The sequence below is a fragment of the Colias philodice genome, chromosome 11 (assembly GCF_061535455.1).
Source record: "Colias philodice isolate Cphi_HAF_F1 chromosome 11, ilColPhil1 Martin Lab GWU primary, whole genome shotgun sequence".
Taxonomy (NCBI): domain Eukaryota; kingdom Metazoa; phylum Arthropoda; class Insecta; order Lepidoptera; family Pieridae; genus Colias; species Colias philodice.
Genome location: NC_143096.1, coordinates 13,191,168 through 13,217,100, shown reverse-complemented (window position 1 = coordinate 13,217,100; position 25,933 = coordinate 13,191,168). Strand labels below are relative to the sequence as shown.

At 36.0% G+C, this 25,933-nt stretch overlaps 1 protein-coding gene across 1 annotated transcript in view; it reads right to left on the bottom strand.

Moving 5' to 3' along the window:
- Positions 1-23,887, bottom strand: part of LOC149484971 (glycogen debranching enzyme) — a 48,876-nt gene extending 24,989 nt beyond the window's left edge. The window contains exons 1-6 of the mRNA XM_089701239.1: positions 23,595-23,887; positions 19,268-19,374; positions 17,536-17,630; positions 17,260-17,449; positions 16,980-17,181; positions 16,552-16,692 (exon numbers count right to left, since the gene is read on the bottom strand). Coding sequence (XP_089557365.1) covers positions 16,552-16,692; positions 16,980-17,181; positions 17,260-17,449; positions 17,536-17,630; positions 19,268-19,374; positions 23,595-23,606 — 747 coding nt within the window. The 5' untranslated portion in view covers positions 23,607-23,887. The remainder of the gene's footprint in view (positions 1-16,551; positions 16,693-16,979; positions 17,182-17,259; positions 17,450-17,535; positions 17,631-19,267; positions 19,375-23,594) is intronic.
- Positions 23,888-25,933: the final 2,046 nt, after the last annotated feature.

The following is a 25,933-nucleotide window of genomic DNA, read 5'->3' as shown; positions in this document are numbered from 1 at the left end:
TTAACTTTCCCAATTTAATATGGTCAGATAATGGCGGCCTCAATAGTTACTCATGTCCAAAAACAAAATTACTTTACGAATTTTTACAGTGCACGTCATTATCCCAAATTAACAACATAGCCAACACAAACGGTAGGTTCTTAGATCTTGTAATCACAAATACGCCAGATTTATACAAAATTACTAACGGCGCTCCTTTAAGCCGCCTTGACAATCATCATCCTCCTTTGGAAATCACATTCAATTACATGCTCGTATCTCTGAATCAAAATAATTCTTTTGACAAGCTGTGTTTTTACAAAACCGATTTGAATAGTTGTTATGACCATATCCAAAAAATAAACTGGCAACAACTTGCTTTGAACTTACCGATAGATGAATTTGTCCAACTATTTTATAATAATATTCATACTATTATCGAAAAATATACACCACGAATAAAACGCCACCGGAATCACTATCCCATATGGTTCTCGAAGGACTTAAAAAGAATACTTAAATCTAAAGAGAAATTTCATCACCGTTACAAAAAGTACTCCAATCCTCGTGATTATGATACTTTTTCAATTCTAAGATCTAGATCGAAAAAATTAATAGATTCTTGTTTCAGGTCGTATATTGGTAATATCGAATCCAGTCTCACTAAAGATTTGAAGTCTTTCTGGCGATATACAAAAAACAAGAAAATTACAAACGACATTCCTCGCAGTATGTACTACAAAAATCAAGTTGCTGACACAGGACATGATATAGCCAATTTGTTCGCTACATACTTTTCGTCGGTTTATAAGCAAAATTGCAAAGTTGCCTACATTCCCAAATTTGCTTCATCAAACTACACACTAAACAACATACACATATCTGAGAGCGTAGTATTATCTTATCTAAAGAAAATCGACTTAACCAAGAGCACTGGGCCCGATGGCATACCACCAGTCTTTATACGTTTATGTTCCTCATCTCTCGTTAAACCGTTAACTCTGTTATTTAACAAGTCTTTAATCGAAGGAACATTTCCGTCTTTATGGAAGCTAGCCAAAGTGACACCAATTTTCAAATCCGGTGATAAGAGAAATGTCGAAAATTATCGACCAATTAGTATTTTGAACTGCTTTGCTAAAGTATTTGAAAGCATTATATACGAACATATGTATAGTCATATCAAACATAGATTAAACGACAAACAACATGGGTTTGTAGCTGGTCGCTCAACAAATTCAAACTTACTCATTTATACTAATTATCTGACAGAATCATTTGATAGTAAATTACAGGTGGATTCGGTTTATACAGACTTTTCCAAAGCATTTGATACTGTAAATCACACTATCCTTCTTTCAAAACTCAATCATCTTGGCATACATGGTAGTCTGTATAGGTGGATGAGTTCATATTTAGCTAATAGATCACAATTGGTTGCACTGTATGGCTATGACTCTGTTCCATTCTTATCCCCTTCCGGTGTACCGCAGGGTTCCAATTTGGGGCCACTGCTATTCTTGATATATATTAACGATCTTCTTGAATTAATCTCATGTAATACTCTTGCGTACGCGGATGACGTCAAAATTTTCCACAGAATACAAGATTATAGTGACTGTCAGACCTTACAAAGGGATTTAGATGTCGTCAGTGAATGGTGCAATACCAATCGTATGACCCTCAATGTTAAAAAATGCCAAGTAATGTGTTTTACTAAAAGTAAAAGGCCGATCATTTTTAATTATAACATTAGTCATGTAACACTGGAACGAGTCAAGGTCGTTAGAGACTTAGGTGTGATGTTCGATTCTTCACTATCATTTAGACCGCACTACGATTACATTGTCAGTAAGGCCAATAAAAGTTTGAGCTTTGTTTTACGTACTGCCTCACCATTCAAAAATCCGAAGTCGTGGATAATATTATATTTAACCCTAGTAAGAAGTATATTGGAATATTGTTCATCGGTGTGGCTTCCAATATACAATAATCACAAAGACCGCATTGAAGCTGTGCAGAGGCGTTTCTTACGTACATTATGGGGTAAATTAGGTTTACGGCGTAAAATACCTGAATATGATCAGCGTTTGCGTAAATTCCACCTAATGAATTTAGAAAGCCGTAGGACCCTGACTGATTTGTGCAATCTGCATAAAATAGCCAATGGGTTATTAGGGAACGAGCTTTTGGCTAGCCTTAACTTTAGAGCTCCTACCCGCCCTTCACGCACCCCACGTCTATTCAGCATACCACCTACCAAAAACAATGTTTCGCATAACAATCCTGTACACAGAATGTGCCGCCTGTATAATAATTTAGATCCGGATTGTGACTTATTCTTGGGTAGTTTGGATGTTTTTAGAAGTAATGTTCACAAATTGCTGTAACAACGTATTGTATTTTATTTTTTTTTGTATTTTAAATAGTAGCTTTTTTTTTCTCTCTGTTAGAATTTTTTTTTTCGGTTTATGTTTGTTCCTGGCTATAGCTTGGTATAGATATGGATTAGGAACAAAAACATGGTCATAATGTAAACGGTTTTTGTTTTTTGGTTCAAAGCTGTGTACGGTATTTATTGGGTTGTAGAATTTATATGTATTATTAGATAAGAGCTAGATATAAGGAATTGTTCTGCAATCTGTTACTGTACCAAAATAAAATAAAATAAAATAAATAAAAATGTTCACCACTTCAAGGGCCCGTAAAAAAATAAAATCACAAAAAAAACGTGCCCGGGTGACGTATCTTATATGTATATACTTACTTTAAAAAAATCATTGCAAGCGTTCCTACAGCTACATGATATTTCATAGCGTTACATCTATGCTTATGGCCTTTCACGATACTTGTGAATGAATTCATATACCTACTTGAGTTTGGACATTATAAATAAGCATATAGTTTAGTAAAATATGACCATCACGTAAGTCACTCTCTGCTACGCACAACTGTAAGCCAAATGTCACTTATTGAAAATCTGTGCCTGTCGCGAGCGCAGTCGCGAGCGACAGGCACAGATTTTCACACAGAGATTTTCACACAGAGATTTTCACACAGAGATTTTCACACAGAGATTTTCACACAGAGATTTTCACACAGAGATTTTCACACAGAGATTTTCACACAGAGATTTTCACACAGAGATTTTCACACAGAGATTTTCACACAGAGATTTTCACACAGAGATTTTCACACAGAGATTTTCACACAGAGATTTTCACACAGAGATTTTCACACAGAGATTTTCACACAGAGATTTTCACACAGAGATTTTCACACAGAGATTTTCACACAGAGATTTTCACACAGAGATTTTCACACAGAGATTTTCACACAGAGATTTTCACACAGAGATTTTCACACAGAGATTTTCACACAGAGATTTTCACACAGAGATTTTCACACAGAGATTTTCACACAGAGATTTTCACACAGAGATTTTCACACAGAGATTTTCACACAGAGATTTTCACACAGAGATTTTCACACAGAGATTTTCACACAGAGATTTTCACACAGAGATTTTCACACAGAGATTTTCACACAGAGATTTTCACACAGAGATTTTCACACAGATATTTTCACACAGAGATTTTCACACAGAGATTTTCACACAGAGATTTTCACACAGAGATTTGCACACAGAGATTTTCACACAGAGATTTTCACACAGAGATTTTCACACAGAGATTTTCACACAGAGATTTTCACACAGAGATTTTCACACAGAGATTTTCACACAGATTTTCACACAGAGATTTTCACACAGAGATTTTCACACAGAGATTTTCACACAGAGATTTTCACACAGAGATTTTCACACAGAGATTTTCACACAGAGATTTTCACACAGAGATTTTCACAGAGATTTTCACACAGAGATTTTCACACAGAGATTTTCACACAGAGATTTTCACACAGAGATTTTCACACAGAGATTTTCACACAGAGATTTTCACACAGAGATTTTCACACAGAGATTTTCACACAGAGATTTTCACACAGATTTTCACACAGAGATTTTCACACCGAGATTTAAACAGAGATTTTCACACAGAGATTTTCGCACGGAGATTTTCACACAGAGATTTTCACAGAGATTTTCACACAGAGATTTTCACACAGAGATTTTCACACAGAGATTTTCACACCGAGATTTAAACACAGATTTTCACACAGAGATTTTCACACAGAGATTTTCACAGAGATTTTCACACGGAGATTGTCACATGGAGATTTTCACACGGAGATTTTCACACAGAGATTTTCACACAGAGATTTTCACACAGAGATTTTCACACAGAGATTTTCACACAGAGATTTTCACACAGAGATTTTCACACGGAGATTTTCATGCAGGTTTGCTAAGCTGAAAGATAGGCCAATTCAGTATGGTAACATTTACTATCGTTAGATCTTCGAATGGAATAAAAAAAGAATTAAATGCCAAGAAAGATAAACTTACCCAGTGGTGAACATCACCACTTCAAGGGCCCGTAAAAAAATAAAATCACATAAAAAAAGTTTTCCGTTTGGCTTTTAAAAACTTGCTCTATCTATTAGGTAGCTACCCTGAAAATTTCATTTTATTATTCAGATATTCAATCGAAAAATTTTAATCTAAATGTGGTAAGTGCAAAAATTGAATTAACATGATGATCAATAAAAACAAATTAAAACCAATAACAAGGTGTTTAATTACCAGAAATTTTTAAAATGACCCCGCTGTTGCTCAGTGCAAGTGCGACATCACCGTAAAAAGTTGTCTTTTAAATGTCTGAATGCCCTTTTATCATTTTTAATGGTTTCTTTTGCTACTATGAATTTCCGGGTTATTTCGTCCAAATTGTGGCAGTCTTTCACACCGAGATGTAAACACAGAGTTTTTCACAGAGATTTTCACACAGAGACTTTCACACAGAGATTTTCACACAGAGATTTTCACAGAGATTTTCACACAGAGATTTGCACACAGATTTTCACACAGAGATTTGCACACAGATTTTCACACAGAGATTTTCATAGAGATTTTCACACAGAGATTTTCACACAGAGAATTTCACAGAGATTTTCACACGGAGATTTTCACACAGAGATTTTCACACCGAGATTTAAACACGGAGATTTTCACAAAGAGATTTTCACACAGAGATTTTCACACAGAGATTTTCACACAGAGATTTACACACAGATTTTCACACAGATTTTCACACGGAGATTTTCACACAGAGATTTTCACACGGAGATTTTCACACAGAGATTTAAACAGAGATTTTCACACAGAGATTTTCACACAGAGATTTTCACACAGAGATTTTCACACCGAGATTAAAACACAGATTTTCACACAGAGATTTTCACAGAGATTTTCACACGGAGATTGTCACACGGAGATTTTCACACGGAGATTTTCACATGGAGATTTTCACATAGAGATTTTCACACAGAGATTTTCACACAGAGATTTTCACACAGAGATTTTCACACAGAGATTTTCACACAGAGATTTTCACACAGAGATTTTCACACAGAGATTTTCACACAGAGATTTTCACACGGAGATTTTCACACAGAAATTTTCACACAGAGATTTTCACACGGAGATTTTCATGCAGGTTTGCTAAGCTGAAAGATAGGCCAATTCAGTATGGTAACATTTACTATCGTTAGATCTTCGAATGGAATAAAAAAAAGAATTAAATGCCAAGAAAGATAAACTTACCCAGTGGTGAACATCACCACTTCAAGGGCCCGTAAAAAAATAAAATCACATAAAAAAAGTTTTCCGTTTGGCTTTTAAAAACTTGCTCTATCTATTAGGTAGCTACCCTGAAAATTTCATTTTATTATTCAGGTATTCAATCGAAAAATTTTAATCTAAATGTGGTAAGTGCAAAAATTGAATTAACATGATGATCAATAAAAACAAATTAAAACCAATAACAAGGTGTTTAATTACCAGAAATTTTTAAAATGACCCCGCTGTTGCTCAGTGCAAGTGCGACATCACCGTAAAAAGTTGTCTTTTAAATGTCTTGTACGGGCTAGCCGTACATCCTGACTCAGCGCTTTACACGATCCTATTTCATTATGGTGACAAGAACATCTTGGCCCAGTTGGTCTGCGCTCGCGGCTCGTGTAAAGCGCTCGGGGTGTACGCGCTATATCAATTAATCTCATTATCAACTATCAAATATATCAATATATCATATTATCATCATTAGTTTATAGCAACCAACAATAAAGTGATCAAAGGCAATAACTTGTTTTACATCATCAAACCATCAACTATCAATTTATCAGCTAAAGGAGTGTATGGGATATCATATCATATCAATCAGCAGCCCATACATCTCTCTTTTTGGTCCTTCGCAGCCTTGGACCTCGCGTGTGGACATATTGTGTGTGTGATCAGTGTTGTGTTAGTGTTCACAAGTGAGGATTAGTATCAAGCAGTGAGTCTTTAAATTTTTTATCATGTCTAACGCCGAAGATTTGCTTCAAAATCAACAACAACTATCAAATACCATCGAAAACATTTATAGTAATTTTAAAAAGGATGGTGCGGATAGGAAAACCTTCGATTATATAAAAAGAAGGTTGGATGTGCTAGACAGACACTGGCACGAATATCAAGAGAATCATAATGCTTTATGTAATATCGAGGTCATACGATCTCATAGTTATTTCGAAAATAATGAGTTCGAGTTAGCTCAAGATAGATATAAATATATCAGGGGAGTAATTTCTAATTATAATCAAGGCAAAGAGGAAAGGCCTAAGACACCGTTATTACAACCTGCTAAACCTCTCGGTGTCCCAGGGACCTCTCAATCTCAGTCATCTTCTAAGGTACTAACTGATCAAATAATAAGTAGCAAAACTGACGAAATGATTCGTAGACAGATAAGTTATTTTAAGGCTTTTGATCATACAATATCAAATATCATTTTGGATGATGTTAACGAAAAGTGGGAATTCGATCATTTATTAAAATCAATACAGTCGCGCTGGTCTCTAATAGACTCTCTCCATTGGGAGTTGGACAGTGAGCTTGGGGGTAGAAACTCGGAATACGAGAATACCTTTTTATCATATGAACAAAAATATAACGATATCATCAAATCGCTTAACAAAAAATTATGGTCTATATCGCATAGGGAACAATCTACACCACATATAGAAATACCAGTATTTAGTGGTAATTATCATCAGTGGTGCTCTTTTAAAGATGTATTTAAAGAAACAATTCACGACAATCCATCATTATCATCGGCGCAAAAAATGCAATTCTTGAAAACAAAAGTTAGAGGAGAAGCTGAAAGGCTTATTCAGCATCTACCAATAACCTCGGATAATTATTTAATATGCTGGGATATACTTAATAATCGCTACAATAACAAATCATTAATTTTCCGTTCGCATATTGATATTTTATTGAATATACCTGTCGCTCAACAAACATCATTAAATCATATCAAACGGATACATGATACGACCATAGAAACTATCAACGCTATCAAAAACTTAGGTGTCGACGTAGGATCGTGGGATCCATTAATCGTACATTTAATCGCCCAGAAATTGGACTCCGAGACGCATAACGCATATATCAATGCTTTAAAACAGCCTCGAGAATTAGCAACATTAAAAGAGTTTTTAACATTTTTGGAGAACAAATTTACATCATTAGAGTCATTAAAAAAGAAACCTGAGATCAAGAATTCATATCAACCATTTTATAAATTAAACAAAAATTTTATCAAGACATCGTTTCCCACAAGCAATAAATTTATTTCCCATTCCCATCAAAATCGCAAACAAGAAGACCCATCAGTTCCCATCAGTTCGCAGAAACATCACAAATGCGAACTTTGCAAAACCAACGAGCATTGTCTGTTTTACTGTAATAAGTTTTTGAATATGACACCGCCAACAAGACGCGGCACGGTTACAAGATTGGGTGTATGCGAAAGTTGCCTCTATTCACACAATGGTAAACCATGTTTTTCTGAAAAAAGATGTTTGAAATGCCATGGGAAGCATAATACTATCATACACGAGGCGTATGAGATTTCCATTCCTAGTTCTTCGAAAATAGCAAGCCAGGGTTATCAAAAACATGAGCCGCAACAGGTGCAGAGGAATGCTCACGTTTCGATGCAACGTGAAACACCTGAGATTCTTTTAGCGACAGCCATATTAAAAGTACAAGCAAACGACGGGTCATTTATCAAAATGCGGGCTTTAATTGATCAAGGTTCTCAAACCTCACTTATCACAGAACACGCTGCTCAAATTTTAGGACAACCTCGACAACAATGCCGTGGTGTAATATCAGGTGTCGGTATCAAGGAGAGCAATTGCAAGGGTGTCATATCAATCACATGTGCATCAATTAACAATCATTTTCAATTTGAAACGGAAGCATATATCATGAAAAACCTAGTGAATAACCTGCCTAATAGCACTTTTTCGAAGCCATTTTGGCCGTATATCAACAATATCAAATTAGCCGATCCCGACTTCAATATAAGTCGCCCGGTGGACTTGCTATTAGGGGCAGATATTTATTCATTAATTGTTATGGAAGGAATTTGTAAAGGTAATAATAATATGCCTATAGCACAAAACACACAGTTGGGTTGGATTTTGATAGGTAGCGTGAAAACTTTACAATGCAACGTCGTCATCAATAATTTGGAAGAAATTCAAAAATTTTGGGAAATCGAGGATATCATTGAGGAGTCGCAATTATCAACCGAAGATCAACAATGTATCAACTACTACAAAAATACAACAACAAGGCGGGAAGATGGCCGTTACGAGGTTCGTCTTCCAATGCATAACAATTATTCGGAAAAATTAGGAGAGTCAAAATTCAAGGCTGTAGCGCAATTTAAATCGTTAGAAAAGAAATTTATCAAAAACAATAACATTCATACACAATATAAATTATTTATGCAAGATTATCACTCAATGGGTCATATGATACCGGCCTCTAATACGTCTAAGCCAGAGTGTTTCAATACTCATCATTGCGTGCGTACAGATAGCGACATAAATTCGAAATTTCGAGTTGTGTTCAATGCATCATGCAAAACTTCATCAGGATACAGTTTAAATGACCTTATGCAAAAAGGTCCGAATCTTCAACAAGATTTACAGTCTTTAATCATTAAATGGAGACAATATCAATTTGCTTTTACTGCGGACATAGAAAAAATGTTTCGTCAAATTTGGCTACACCCGGAAGATCAGAAATTATTAAAAATAGTATGGCGGGACTCTACTTCGGAACCTATTCGTGAATATCAACTCACGACGGTTACTTATGGTACGAAAGCAGCTCCATTCCTAGCTATGATGACCTTAAAACAGCTGGCTAGTGATGAGAGAAATAATTATTTACATAGCTCCGCAATCGAAGTCTTAGAGAACTCATTTTATATGGATGACGTCATACACGGTTGTCATTCCATAGAGGAAGCTAAGATATTACAAAACGATTTAATTAAGTTATTGCAATCAAGTGGCTTTAACTTACGTAAGTGGAAATCAAATACTACGGAATTATCACAAAATATAAAAGAATCCAATATCAATTCTAGTGATTTTAGTTTTAAACAATCAGAAACAACAAAAACGCTAGGATTAGGCTGGAATCCCGAAGAAGATATTTTTACATTTCATTCGCAACTAGAACCCTTGAAATCATCAAAAATAACAAAGAGAATGCTTTTATCAGACATATCAAAATTATTCGACCCTATCGGATGGCTATCACCATTATCAACAAAATTAAAAATTATTTTTCAACAAGTATGGGCGGCGCATATAGGATGGGATGATCAAATACCAGAAGAAATATATAAGGAATGGATCAAAGTTAGAAACGATATTAGCGTGATCAAAGATATAAAACTACCACGCTGGATTCACACCCGTAAGTGCGATAGTATCGAGTTACATGGGTTCTGTGACTCGTCTATGAAAGCATATGCATGTGTTATATATTGCCGTGTAAATAAAGGTGAAGATTCACATATAACATTATTGGTTGGAAAAACGAGACTTGTGCCCACTAGCAAGGTCGTTACATTACCTAGATTAGAATTAAGTGGAGCATTACTTTTATCAAAATTAATGAATAAGGTTAAGGAATATTTTAAGGATCATGATATAAAAATGTATGGATGGGTTGACAGTACAGTAGTTTTAGGTTGGTTAAATGGAGATGCAGCTAGATGGAAAACGTTTGTGGCAAACAGAGTGCAGCAAATAACGAAGGGCATGCCTCCAGATTGCTGGCGGTATGTCAAATCAGAAGAAAATCCTGCTGACTGTGCAAGTCGAGGTTTATCAGCATCACAATTGAAGGATCATTCTTTGTGGTGGCAAGGCCCCAAGTGGCTATCAACATTTAGTGATCAAAATAATAAGGTCACAATATATTCAACAGATCAAGAGTTGAAAGTATCAAAACAAGTTACCGCTGCGGTAACAAATCATCATAATAATTCTATCATACTAGATATATTATCAAAACACAGCACATTCCGTAAGGCTGTGCGAATTGTTGCATGGATGTGTAGATTCACCAACAACAAAAATAAATATCAAAGTTATTTATCAGTGGAGGAATTGAAACGTGCAACATTGCTTATTATCAGAAATATTCAACAGTTATCATTTGAAAGGGAAATATCAGATTTAAGAAGTGGTAATAATATACATAGGAAAAGTAAATTGTGTGAATTAAATCCTTATATCGATCAACAACAAATCATCAGAGTAGGGGGAAGGCTGCGACATGCTTACCTTGACCCTGACATGAAAAATCCTATCATCATACCGAATAACAGTCGTCTCTCGAAATTATTAATTAATGAAGCACACCAATCTACTTATCATGGAGGTGCTAGGCTAACATCATCATATTTGAGGCAGAAATATTGGATTATGGGTGGCTATAGGGCTGTTAAAAAGATAGTACGACAATGTATCAAATGTAGGAGGCATAATCCCACCAAGCATCATCAAATTATGGGAGATTTACCAGCTGCTAGAGTAAACCCATCAAGACCCTTCTACAACGTGGGAGTCGACTATACAGGTCATGTATTTATCAAATCAAACGCTGGAAGAGGTATCAAGACAACAAAAGGTTACATTGCAGTATTTACTTGTATGGCTACCAAGGCTGTACACCTGGAACTGGTATCAGATTTATCAAGTGCAAGTTTTATATCAGCCCTGCGTAGAATGTCAGCTCGCAGGGGTAAGCCTGGTCACATCTACAGTGATAACGGCACTAATTTCATAGGAGCAAATAAAATATTACAGCAAGAATACGATGAAATACTCAAAATATTCAACACACAATTTCAATCAGAGGTGGCGGATATGGGCATAACATGGCATTTTAATGCCCCATCTTGGCCTTCAGCGAGCGGTCTTAGTGAAGCAGCCGTCAAAAGTCTCAAATTTCACCTTAAGAGGGTGGTTGGCGAGCAACGATTAACATACGAAGAATATAGTACAATACTAGCTCAGCTGGAGGCTTGCTTAAATTCAAGGCCACTCTGTGCTTTAACAGAAGACTCCGAGGAGCTCGATTATTTGACACCATCACATTTTCTAGCCAGCGGTCCAGTATTATCAATATATGAAACAGAGAGAGATCTACGAACAAGATTACATTTAGCACAAAAAATATTTCAAGACATATGGAAGAGGTGGCAACATGAATATTTAACAAATTTATCAACGAGAAGCAAGTGGAGACAATCAAAAGATAATATCAAATTAAATGACATTGTAATCATTCACGACAGCAATCTTCCCGCAGGAAAATGGCCTTTAGGGCGAGTGGTAGAGTTGCATCCTGGTAGTGATGGCTACGTGCGTGTGGTCACATTAAAAACTAAAAATGGATATATCAAAAGACCTATCATAAAGTTATCAATTTTACCCGTCAATCAAGAAGAAACAGTATCAAACAATCATACAACCACGAGAAGGAGAAATCAAAAATACAATTTTGCAACCGTCGCAACAACAATTCTTCTATTTTTTATGACATTATTTACAAACACAATCGCCTCATATAATATCACTCCGCTACAAAATAATACAAGTTTATTTTTCGACGACATTGCAAAAATGCATTTAATAACAGATGACTGGAGACTCATTGTTTACTACGACATGAACCCGTATTGGCATGGCGACATGGCGTCTCGCAAGTATTTAGAATACTTAGAAACCATCTGTGTTAAGATAAAACAACATTCACAGTGCGAAGGTATCATGTATCAATTAAATCACGAGTACTCCGAGCTACAACATTACAATAGATTGTTGCTAGATCAGCGTCTGGACGGGCACGCGCGCAGACGGCGCGGCCTTATCAACGGTGTAGGTTACGTCGCTAATCAGTTGTTTGGAATACTCGATAGTAACTTTGCCGAACAGTACGAGAAAGATATCGAATTAATTAAAGTAAATCAGCGGCACATGGCTAGTTTATGGAAAAATCAAACTTCCGTTGTAGAAGCGGAATTTAATCTTATCAAAAGAATTGAATCAGTTATGCAAAATCATCATAAAAGCGTTACCAAAAAGTTAAATGAAATCGACATTGCAATGGGCGTATTGCAGTCGGAGATGCAAAACAACACCTATATCAGTGAATTTACTATGACAGCGATAATCGTTAATAATATTTTAATTAAACTTAAAAGCATTCAAGGTTATCTATTAGAAACTATCACAGATATATTTAATGGAAAATATAACATTCACTTTTTAACCCCCAAGCAACTGCAGGAAGAGTTGAACATAATATCATCCCAATTATCAAAAGATTTATCACTACCCACTGACCCCACGAATCCATCAAGTATTTATAAATTGCTAAAGATCAAAGCTAGATTATCAAAAAAGTTTCTCATATTCGAAATATCAATACCTCTAGTCACTAGAGATACATATGATTTACTCAAGGTCATTGCTATTCCAAAACAATTTGAAAAAAATATGATCAGTATAGTACCTATTAGCGAATACCTGGCGCTAAATATAAAGAAAGACTCATTCATAATGCTATCAGAGATCGAATTACATGTTTGTGAGAATCAAAACATAGAGACAATGTTGTGTCGTATTAACAAGCCTATTTATCATTTTAATAGCGAAAAAGATTTATGTGAGAAAGCAGAAAACTCCAACAGCTGTCTAACTGTTATGAATAAATGCAAGAATATTTTAGTTTCAATCAACAAGCCCAATAAATACTTTTATTTTTGCTGCAACAATTGCCAGTACAAGATATTATGTGAACAAAAACTTATGGCCATCCAATTAAGTAACACCGGAATCATATCAATTGATCAAAATTGTTTGATAAAATCATCAGAATTTTATATTCAAACTTATAGAAAGAAGAACAATATATTGCAAATAACACCTGATATGAACACATCATGGTTATCACCTATCAATAATTTAGTAAATTTATCATTAACGGACCTGCCAGCCGATGAGAGTACAAATAATATCTCATCAAATATTATCAAGATTGAAGAGCAAATTAACAACATCAAAAAGATTGATCCAGTCATCGATGGTATATCTTATCACGATATACATCATTATGCGATGATTTATCTCGCCATGGTCACCATACTGGTGATCGGTGGCATCTTATTCTGGCGGGCAAGGCGACGAGCACGGGGCTCACCGTCTCAACAACAGCAGCAGGGGTCTCCCGCGCGAGCTAGAGGCTCGCCACTACAGCAGTCGCCGGTGTCGTCGACGCGAGCCAGAGGCTCGCCTCTCCAGCGGCCGCTGGGGCCGGTGGCGCGAGCTAAGGGCTCGCCATTGCAGCAACAAGTGTTAGTGAAAAGTGATAGTGAAAGTGCAAAAAGCAAAAAGTGTAATCGGTCCACTTCCCCAAACAACACTCTATCAATGTTCAATGTATAATCTCCCCCTGTGTTTAGCATTTAAGATCATATATTGTAATATCATCATCATTAGATATAAGTTCTTATTGTTTATCACCTTGTTTAGTTTTAGATCATTATCATATCATCAATATCATCTTTTTGGCCTGGGAGCATGTACGGGCTAGCCGTACATCCTGACTCAGCGCTTTACACGATCCTATTTCATTATGGTGACAAGAACATCTTGGCCCAGTTGGTCTGCGCTCGCGGCTCGTGTAAAGCGCTCGGGGTGTACGCGCTATATCAATTAATCTCATTATCAACTATCAAATATATCAATATATCATATTATCATCATTAGTTTATAGCAACCAACAATAAAGTGATCAAAGGCAATAACTTGTTTTACATCATCAAACCATCAACTATCAATTTATCAGCTAAAGGAGTGTATGGGATATCATATCATATCAATCAGCAGCCCATACATGTCTGAATGCCCTTTTATCATTTTTAATGGTTTCTTTTGCTACTATGAATTTCCGGGTTATTTCGTCCAAATTGTGGCAGTCTCTCGTCTTTGTAGTATCTCCACGGAAAAAAATCAATAGGGTTTATGTCCGGGGATTGTGGAGGCCAGGCTTAAAGGCAAAGATACCCTGAAAGATGGATTGGTCGTTGCAGCCAGCGCATGCGCTGGTGACGCCTGCCTTAAAGCCTGGCCTCCACGGTCCCTCGACCTAAACCCCATTGATTTGTTTCAATGGGGATACTAAAAGACCTCGGCTACTTGAGAGAATATCACAATTTGAACGAAATAACCCGAAAATTCATAGTAGCAGAAGAAACCATTAAAAATGATAAAAGGGCATTCAGACATTTTAAAGACAACTTTTTACGGTGATGTCGCACTTGCACTGAGCAACAGCGGGGTCATTTTAAAAATTTCTGGTAATTAAACACCTTGTTATTGGTTTTAATTTGTTTCTATTGATCATCATGTTAATTCAATTTTTGCACTTACCACATTTATGCCGCAGCCACACGACTCGACGAGTGGTATGGGAAGTGACGAGGGAAGTAGGCAGGGACGTAGTGTGGCCACGTTACTCGTCATGCCACTCTTCGTGCTCATCGTCCTGGCTCACTGCTCCCTATTTTGTGGGCTTTTGCGCGCGAGTCAAAGGACCGACAATACGAGTGCGAATTAGGGATGGGCGTCATGGAATCAACGGACTAGCTGTTAAATTAACCGTCTATATGTACACTCAAAGATTCGACTAGTCCATCGCTCACCAATGCACTAGTTGAATTCAACGGCTAAACAGTCTTATTGATAAGAATAAATTCTTTTCTTTGAAGTTTTAAAAAAAAAATTTTGGTTTACAAGACCAATGTTTTGAATTTAAACTATAAAAACAAACGATAATAAGTTTTTTAGTACTTAATACTTTTTTTCGGGAGAATAATTTTTGTAAGAAAGCATAAACATTTATTAATTGTTTTATTGAGATTAGAATTTTTTTTTTCAGAATTTATTTAATAATAGTTATTTATTTTATAACACTAAATTATAATGTATAATGTATATAATATATTAATGGTATTTTTAGATTTTAACTGTTGAATTTGAGTTTTGTTTGTTTTTAGTTTGTGTGTAATTACGCGCGCGTATCGGTCGACCGTATCAATCGTTGTCAATTCGTTTCAGTTTACACATGGACTAGTCGAAGATTTTAACTAGTTGAACGACTAGTTGATGAACGATATTTAACGATCTAGTCTCGTTGATGAAAAATACGTCGACGACCCATCCCTAGTGAAGAGCGTCGCGATTAATCGCGCGAGTAGAGCAGTGTGTGGCCAGACGGCAATATCGAGGCGAGCGGCAGCGCGAGGAGCAGGACGAGGAGCAGGACGAGTAGCAGGACGAGGAGCATAGTGTGGCTGGGGTATTAGATTTAAATTTTTCGATTGAAGCCTTCTGAATAATAAAATGAAATTTTCAGGGTAGCTACCTGATAGATAGAGCAAGTTTTTAAAAGCCAAACGGAAAACTTTTTTTATGTGATTTTATTTTTTTACGGGCCCTTGAAGTTGTGAACATACTGGGTAATTTTATCTTTCTTGGCATTTAATTCTTTTTTTTATTCTATTCGAAGATCTAACGATAGTAAATGTTACCATACTGAATTGGCCTATCTTTCAGCTTAGCAAACAAAAAAAAATCAAGCATCTAGCGCAACAATTGACGTCACCATGAGTGAAAATATCATCGTACTCGGCGATAGGTGAAAAATTGAAAAAAACGTCATAACTCCGAAAATAGAAAAATCGCATAACATACATGGGGGTGATTCGGATAGCCCTCTAGGTCCTCTACCTCCCAGCTTCCGTTCATCAATACTTTTTAGGACACCCTGTATATCCGGGTTCCACAGAGATCTATCTATTTTTGGCTTATTATATTTTTGAAAGTGATCTTTATACAGTTAGATATAATATTATAACCTGATAAAAAAATTGTTTATTAGAGCAATAAAATATAGGATTACCTATTTTTATTTTCAAAAGGAAATCAGTCTACATATATTATTTGAGCGGTCAGCGGTCATACCTTCCAATCGTTTTCCATTTTGGAGATTAATTTTTCAACATCTTCATACGTAGCTTCACGTCCCGTTTCGGGGTCGTTAAATCGCGGATTCAGTTTCAACTGATCCATGATGCTGTAGCTCGAATCCGACGCTCCCAGTTCCTGCAAGAATAGCAACCGAGGCGTCGAAAACATTGTCTTGGAACGGGAGAATTTTCTAATTACATCTTAAAATATCGTAAAGCCGATGGAGGTCACTAGCTGACCCCGCAATCTCCTATCGGGGTAACCAGGAATTTATAAACTTTCCGTATGGATAAAATGCACAGTAGGGAATTATTTGTAGTGAAATCTTCTATTGTGCATCTGAATGAATTAATATTACATATTAATTTTAAAAATATTTTTTTTAAAGAGGATCGTACGGGCCGGGTATATGGCGGGCTCACCTGCACGGGCGTGAAGTGCAGCATGTTGTAGCCGGCCTCGTGCGCCACGCGCAGCACGCGCTCCCAGCGCGGCAGCGGGCCCAGGCACTTGGCCAGCACGGTCTGGCACGCCACGCCGTCCAGCGGCAGCGCGGCGCCGCCCGCGCGCAGCGACGGGCTCACGGCGAACCAGCCCGAGCCCTGCGGCCCCACGCGCGACTCCCTTGGAACAGAGCGAACGTTACGCATCGCACCCGTGGAACATATTACGTACATGCGGACGGCACGACGCGATACGCACGGGTTGTCGTACACGAAGTAGTAGTGGAAGGGGCCGGCGCGCGCCACGCGCAGCTCGCAGTACACGTCGGTGTCGGTGAGCAGCGCGCCGGCGCCGAGCGGCTCGCCCGCGCCGAGCTCGCCGTCGCGGCGCCACTCCAGCGGGTAGTACTGGTTGCGGACGAACTCCGCCCGCTCGCCCGCCTCCTCGGCTGCCGAACGTCAAATTTTGGTAATCGAGAATTCCCAACTCTTTCGTTACGAAACCTAATATAAAAAAATCATCTATTGGACTTACGATTTTCGGTCACCACGTAGTTTGTGTAGACGTATACTTTTCGGCCCACGAGGCTCGGCCCCGGCACGAAATGTACGTAATAACCTTTTTCGAATCTGAAATCGACGATGAAAATATTAATAAAAACAGAGTCAGACTCGCGACGCTAATGGTTTCTTATAAACGAGCTAAAGAGCGATCGCTCTCGATAACAAAATATATTATGAACCTAAATAGTAGCAGAAAAATAATCCTGAATGAAGCCCAATATTGTTAATTTTGAATGAAGAGGTTATGGAAGGAAAGTTTTCTCACTGTTTTACAGGAATTATGAGATAAAGACGTAAGTAAGTACACAGGTAAGTCGGTACTTAATATATTTTTTGGTAATTGTTTTTTTTTTTTATATATATTAGTTTCATTTCATCACAATCAGTGCTCAGTAGATCGAGACAGTACTTCAAGCCGGCCCACCGACTTCAGCTGTACAAGGCTCAGGTGCGACCGCATATGGAGTACTGTTCTCATCTCTGGGCCGGAGCCCCACAGTATCAACTCCTTCCTCTTGACCGCATCCAACGTCGAGCAGCTCGAATTGTCGATGACCGTAGGCTTTCCGATAGGCTCGATCCTCTGTCAGTGCGAAGAGACGTTGCGTCTCTCTGTATACTGTACAGAATCTACTATGGGGAGTGCTCTGAGGAATTGTTCCACCTTTTACCAGCCGCACAGTTCCACCATCGGACCACACGCCGTAAAAACCAGTTCCATCCGCACCATCTGGATGGTTGGCGCTCCACCACTGTCCGCTTCACCCGCAACTTCCTTCCGCGTACGGTGAAACTGTGGAACGATTTGCCACCTGCGGTGTTCCCGAACAACTAGGACATTGGGGCCTTCAAGAAAAGAGCTTATTTGTCCATAAAAGGCCGGCAAAGCACCTGTAACACTTCTAGTGTTACAAGTGTTTATGGGCGGTGGTGACCACTTAACATCAGGTGGCCCATCTGCTCCTTTGCTTGCTCTGACATAAAAAAAAATAAAAAAAACAATCTACCGAAAGGCATCTTATTTTGCTGGTAAACCTTCAAATGAAAAAAAAATGTACGTATGTCTTCACACTCAACTCCGTTGGATAAGTTTGAAAGAAAGAAAGAAAGAAAGAAAATCATTTTTATTAGGTACACCACATAGAACATAAATATAACAAAATTAAAAAAATAACACGTAAAAAAATAAAGACTAATGAACAAAAATAATTAAACTAAAACACGATAAGAAATTTGTGTGGCGACCTAAATGGTGAGGCCCTCAGCATATGTCATGTCGACATGGTCGGCATAACGCTGGTTTTTAGTGCCCCCCACAAGACAAACAGGGCAGAAGCCCAAAGTGTCCCCTAACCGTGACTGTTGCTAAAAATATACAGAAAAAATAATAACTTGTATTAAATAGAAACAAAATCCTCTACAGAATATTCATATTATATACTATAATGGAACATATAAAAATAAAAACATTATAATAATAATAAATAAAAGTAAAGAGATATATATATACTTGAAAATATACTTATAAAATAACATAAAATAAATAAATGTATATTAGCCCGATATACAACGCAACTAGGCTTGTTTGACGAATTCGTTTATCAAGTGTGCTTTATATTTATATTTGAAAGAATTTTTTGTATAATCTTTCTCTGTGAATAAATGTATAATCTTACGAGTTACGCATAGAACATCATTACTACCGATAGAGGGTAGCATCCTTGTGCTCGCCGTGTTCCAGCGTCAGCTCTCGAATCTGCCTCACCTCCTCTTCCTTCTCTGGCCGAATCTCCATCCCTTGCTTTTGCTTCTGTAACATACATTCAACACTGTTTTTATCACTTCTAATACCACAATTATTTCACATCATAACTTTAAATGTATCACCAAAAGACGATGATTGTCCTCTGCTGTTACTAAAACATTACGTAACGAATCGGAGTATGATGGCAGTGTACGCGCGTAGTTTCTGGAGAGTCAGCCTCGCGATTCCCTTGGACGCAGGGTGGCTGTGAGGCGCGGCGCGTGTGTGGCTGCGCTATATAACCGCGGCGTGACCGCGCCCGTGCCCCGTATCCTGCTCCGATCCAGTTACACTGCCTTTGTCTACCAGCTTTCGCTGTTACAATGGAGTAGCTCGAGCGTGATACTTTTGTGCCTGGCTGTCGCCTTCACAAAAATAGGAAACTTGGCGCCGCAGAAATGGACCTGGGCGGTATAACAAAGCAGAGGAAAGAATAAATAAAACCGCAATTCTATCTAGGGGATATTACAAGCTTTATAATACATTATAATATTTCAGTGGCATTCCTCTATTCTGTCTATTATAAAGTTAAATAAAGTGTATATATCCACATTTCATACAAGCATGGACTAATAGAATCTTTTTATTACGTTCCTAGCTAACATAAGTTATGCTGTCGGAGAATTTAAATAACTCTCCATAATTAATTAGAATTAGGTAGATATGTGAAATTATATTAAATAATGACTCAGTGCGCACACCTTGCGCGGTCGATGGTAGTACCGTGACTATAATATCATCGAGAACAACGACTCAAGGAATATAAACCATAGCATGGCCCGTAACCCCATGCATTTCATATCAATTCAATATCGACATTATGTTGTACACCATAGAGTATATTGTAATAGGAAGGTATAGCCACATAACAACTACTCTGTTACAATTCTCTCACATGTATGTAAGTACTAAATAAAAACCAAATCAAGAGCAATTACTAACAACTCTAATGTAGGATGAACAAATTAAAAAGGCTCAATGATTAAAGTTTAATTGGAAAGTGAAAAATTATTTCATTAATTTAGTAATTAGAGTCCTACATTACAGTTTTTAGTAATCACTCTTGATTTGGTTTTTATTTAGTACTTACATATTTACTTATGTTAGCTTAGTACTTACATATTCACTTATGTTAGTTTATCATAATTATTTCAGAACACAGCTTCTTCACAGCCAAGTTTCTAGTGTCTCTGTACTTGTGAAGTATGGGGAAAATGTATAATCATGTCACAAGGTTCTATGCACATGCATTGACCCCTCGACCATGAAGAACTTCAGACCATATCTTGGCTGTGGTAGAAGTCATCATAATGGAGTGGTGGCCATTTTTGGTAAAAAATAGTGTTTACAGAATATATATTCTGCTTTTCTCTTTACACAGAAATTGTGAAATTTCTAAAATTTATACAAATACAATGTCATATGGCATATGGACTAAATTTGACTTCATATCAAAAATCTTCAGTAAAAATAAAAATAATTTGGAAAATCCAAAAGTGCACGCCTCATAATTTTTTTTTAATAAATATTTATTAATTATTATTTTTGTTTATTTAATAACAATTAAACCACATCGAATCAGACCCTGAAAAATGAAAGGGTTCTATTCCTGAGCATACTCAAGCGTAAGAGAAAAAAAAAGACTCGATTAGTAAAGTATTTCGGTCGCTATCGTGTTAACAAGAAAAAGGATCCGCACATACAGACACACGGACGTCCAAGACAGAACTTTTTTAAACTGTTTTTTAACTAGTTTAGATAACAAAAATGACATCAAAAATATCATGAACGTTAAAAATAGTGTTTTTTCTTAATATGTGTGTGTATGTATTATCTTACAAGTGCAATGTATGATACATAAAGACATTTTAAGTTTGAAAAATCAGATGTTTTGCGCGAAGTGACAGTAGTACCCACCTCAACGCTTCGCTTATGAGGCGTGCAATAATTTGGAAGATCCAAAAGTGCACGCCTCATAATTTTTTTTTAATAAATATTTATTAATTATTATTTTTGTTTATTTAATAACAATTAAACCACATCGAATCAGACCCTGAAAAATGAAAGGGTTCTATTCCTGAGCATACTCAAGCGTAAGAGAAAAAAAAAAGACTCGATTAGTGAAGTATTTCGGTCGCTATCGTGTTAACAAGAAAAAGGATCCGCACATACAGACACACGGACGTCCAAGACAGAACTTTTTTAAACTGTTTTTTAACTAGTTTAAATAACAAAAATGACATCAAAAATATCATGAACGTTAAAAATAGTGTTTTTTCTTAATATGTGTGTGTATGTATTATCTTACAAGTGCAATGTATGATACATAAAGACATTTTAAGTTTGAAAAATCAGATGTTTTGCGCGAAGTGACAGTAGTACCCACCTCAACGCTTCGCTTTCGCTTATGAGGCGTGCAAAATAAAATAGTAAAAATCTATTCAAAATGCAAATGTAAAATGAATGATATATTTTTGGATGTAATAGATTGTATTAGATAGAATTGAATTGATTCAATTTAAGGGAATTTGAAGTGTAATAAAGAAATTTTTTAGTCTGACTGTGCAACTATGTATCCCTAACTTGCTCCCAAAGAACAAGGTATAATGCGTAAACACTTTTTAAACTAAAGAAAAAATATGAGTTCAAATATTGCCACATGATGATTTTGTCTTTCATTTCTTCCATTGACAACAGCGACAATAACAAAAATATGTACTTTATTGTGCACCAAAATAAAACATGTGGCACACGGTTTTAAACGGTGGTTTGAAACAGGAACAGCACGAGTTGCGCTTTGTCGGCTACACGGTTTCAAACCGTCAGTGTCGGTTTGAAACCATCAGTGTGTAAAAGATCGTCGTGCGACAGCTATCACGTCTCTACGCACACAACGACGTCATGGCGCCACCTATCTAAACAAGAAAGAGTTGGAGTGTGTCTTGCTCTTTTGTGTGCAATTGAAGAAAAAAAAAAGAAACAATAAAAAGAATATGGATGAAGCGATGGTTAAAGGAGAGATTAACCCTTAGTCATATGAACTTAATTATAACATATTATTTATTTTAATATCTGTGGAAGCTTATCATTGGCCTACAAGTGTTATCTAAGTTCTCATATTGTATATATGTAAGTAATATAAATAGCTGATAACTTCCCAAATAAAATAAAATAAAATATTTTTATTTCACTCTATTAAGTGCATCATGCAGGCAATGCACCAGTTACTAAAGAAAACGCCCTAATCCCTATAGGTGTGCCTATAATATTTGAAGAGTTCCCTCGACGTCTCCAGGACCCCATCATCAGATCCTGGCCCGGTGACAATAGAACCAACTAAGAAGTACACAATAATTTTTGAAGTTGGTCAATTAGTCGTCTTCGAGTAATCGAGTAACATACTTGCGATGCGTTCAAACCAACGTTTAAAACCGTGTGGCACATGCTTAATACTAACAAAAGTAAATATAAAAAAGACACGGTACACAACAGGCAGTCTTATCAAATACATAAATTAATATATGTATATTATATAGTTTAAAATACATTATGTATGAATAAAATAGATATAGGTTGACTCTCCCATCGGGAAATATAAATTGGTAAATCTTACACACAAAGTAATGTAATTTTTCTAATCCCAATCCAAGAATCATTCATTCTGTATTGGAAATAAAATATAGTGTATATTATGTTTAGCGCACATTTAAGATTTGCATAGATTACCTTAAAATTGTTTATTTTTCTTGCTAAACAACATATAATCATGTTTGATTCTATTAATATGACTAGTTGCTTTACACCAGAGTGGTATAATACTCCGGGTACTTTACACTTATGCTTGTTAGCTCTAAACAAACATTAATGAAGTTATTTACTTTCAGAATTAATGTTTGCTTTATCGAAACAATGGAAAAGCAATTGTAATTTTGATGTGAAATGATATAAAAGATTTAATTAAATCTGCTACACTACAATAACTGTAACAAGATAAATAGGTAAAAAGAAAACTGAGAAAGTATTACCTATGTACATACAATTTTTTTTAGTTATTATTATTTATTAATATTCATGTATATATTAAATAAATATTAATAATATTAGAGTACCAATTTATTTCATGCAACCTATAATGTTATCGATGACACGATACCTAGGTACTTTATAATATAAATGTAAACTTACGAGAATGATAATAATAACTAACTAAGTATTTTTAAACTTACATCAATCGTCATAATTTTTGATGTTCATTGATAACTTGATATGAAGTTGATTGATTGTACGATTCAATAAGTATTAATTTACACGAATAAAATGAATGTCCTAAATTTTATTGGATTGTACGATTGGTAAGAAACTTGTAAACACTGAAGACTGAATAAATTGTAATTCCCTCCTCTCAACTATTCCAAATTATTGACAGCAACTGTCTCCTTCAAATGACCTTAAAACATTTGACATTCAAAAAAATTTATTTCGTTCGTTCTAAAATACACGGAGCAAAAATTTATATTAATCCAACTTTGATCCAAACGAATCATTCCGTCATAGCAACAAGTTCTTACTTCTTGACTCTTGTCACGGTAGGAAACCTAATGTAGACCTAAGTGTAGACCGTATGATATTTTCCTAGAATAATATTCATTATAGGATACTTACAATCTTTTATAAATTTTTATGAGCACAAATACCTAAATGAATTAGCTGTGCAATCACAGAAAAAAGTGAAGAGTAAAACAAGATAAAAAGTAAAACAACTAAAACCCAACTACGACAAAAAACGACGCTGAAAAAGTATAAAACAAAAGTTAAATTGATGAACTAATAAAGAAGCTATGAACGAAAAGATATGTGAATTATATGCAATCAGCCCATGAATACAGGTAAAGTCACAAGCAAATGCTAGTAATATATATATATTCAAAATGTGCAAGTAAAAAGCTTTCAAATGATACCAAACACGGCATATTTATCTTAACTTTATTTTTTTACTCTGTATGTTTTGTCCGCTAGAGGGCGCCACATTAGATTTTGTGAAACCCCATATAGCCTATAACCAGCGGACAATTAAGACGCTTCTAATGATATGTCATTTGTCGAATTCTGATAAGTAGTTTAGAAGTTACGAGGGAACAGATGAACATACATACATACATACATACATACATACATACATACATACATACATACATAGCCTGTCAAAATCATAACCCTCCTTTTGCTTTGCCGTAGTCGGGTAATAAATAAAGAATAATCAAAATTATTTTTGAGCAAAAGTATAATAATAATATATATTTTGCCTTTTAAGAGCTGCCAAGTGACCTCTATTACTTGCTCTGCTCTGTGACCTCTGCAGAAGTTGCCTCATGTATATGTCGTGGTCATATCGTAGATTTGCTCATTTCATGAAATGATTGATCATTTCGTGAAATGGTCGCATTTCATGAAATGGTTGAATGTCTATTGGCCACATCATGATGTGTTTGCGAGTTTGTGGTTTGAGCAGATCAATGATAAGAAATCGTTTCTCGATATAGCCAACTAAACGCGCGGTTTTTTTTTCATGAAATGATCAAAATTATTTGATCATTTCATGAAAAATAGTTGTAAAATAGTTACATTAATTATTGGTAGAGGCGCTGCAAGCGCTGTATTTATGTGATAAGATGGCGGCCGCTGGCGAAAATTTAATTATTCGCAGTTTAAAAACTTCATAATTCGTTTAATTACAATATGAAGGAAGTCATAGCAAAGAATTTACGATGAAGGGTTTCGAGTACTATGGAAAATGCGGATATCTTAGATTAAAGAAAAAATGCGTCTAAAATCCTATACATAACTATATTTATATATCCTTATTAACTAAAACTGTTTCTTTTTTAAAAAGCGATTCGCTTCTGGCAGTCGCCGGCCGCTGCCGCGGCACGCTTGCTTTGCTCGCTCGGCTCGTGCGTTGTTTATTGAAGTCTAACCTAACCTATTGGCTATTACCTAACTGTTTTCTATTGCAAAAACCATTCGCTTCTGGCATTCGCCGGCCGCTGCCGCGGCACTAACTTAAATGACAATAAACAAGTTCTTAAAATATTCTGAATTTTTTATTATTTTATGGACTCTCTATATTTTATACGATCTGGCCAAATGTGGATGACCAAATCGTGAAACATTGACGATTTAACGATCTGATTAAACTATGTTGGCCATTTCATGAAATGCGATCATTTCGTGAAATGATCAATCATTTCATCAATCCGTAAAAAAGCATTTTTTTACTTATGCAAAATTGAAAAAAAAGATTACTAATGAAAACAAAACAACAGGTAGGTATGTTAGATATACTACATATATGAAGGAAAAAACATAGAAATATATCTGCATCATCATATTTAAAATAACATCTTTTTATTTTTAGTCTTATACAGGGTGTAATCGTTAAGTGTGCACAAGCGATTATTCCGTAACTATTGCAGATATCAAAAAACTTTAAACTGTTATCGAAAGTAGGTACTTAACCTAATGAGTAAAATGACCATAATAAATTTTAAAAAATAAAACGAACAAA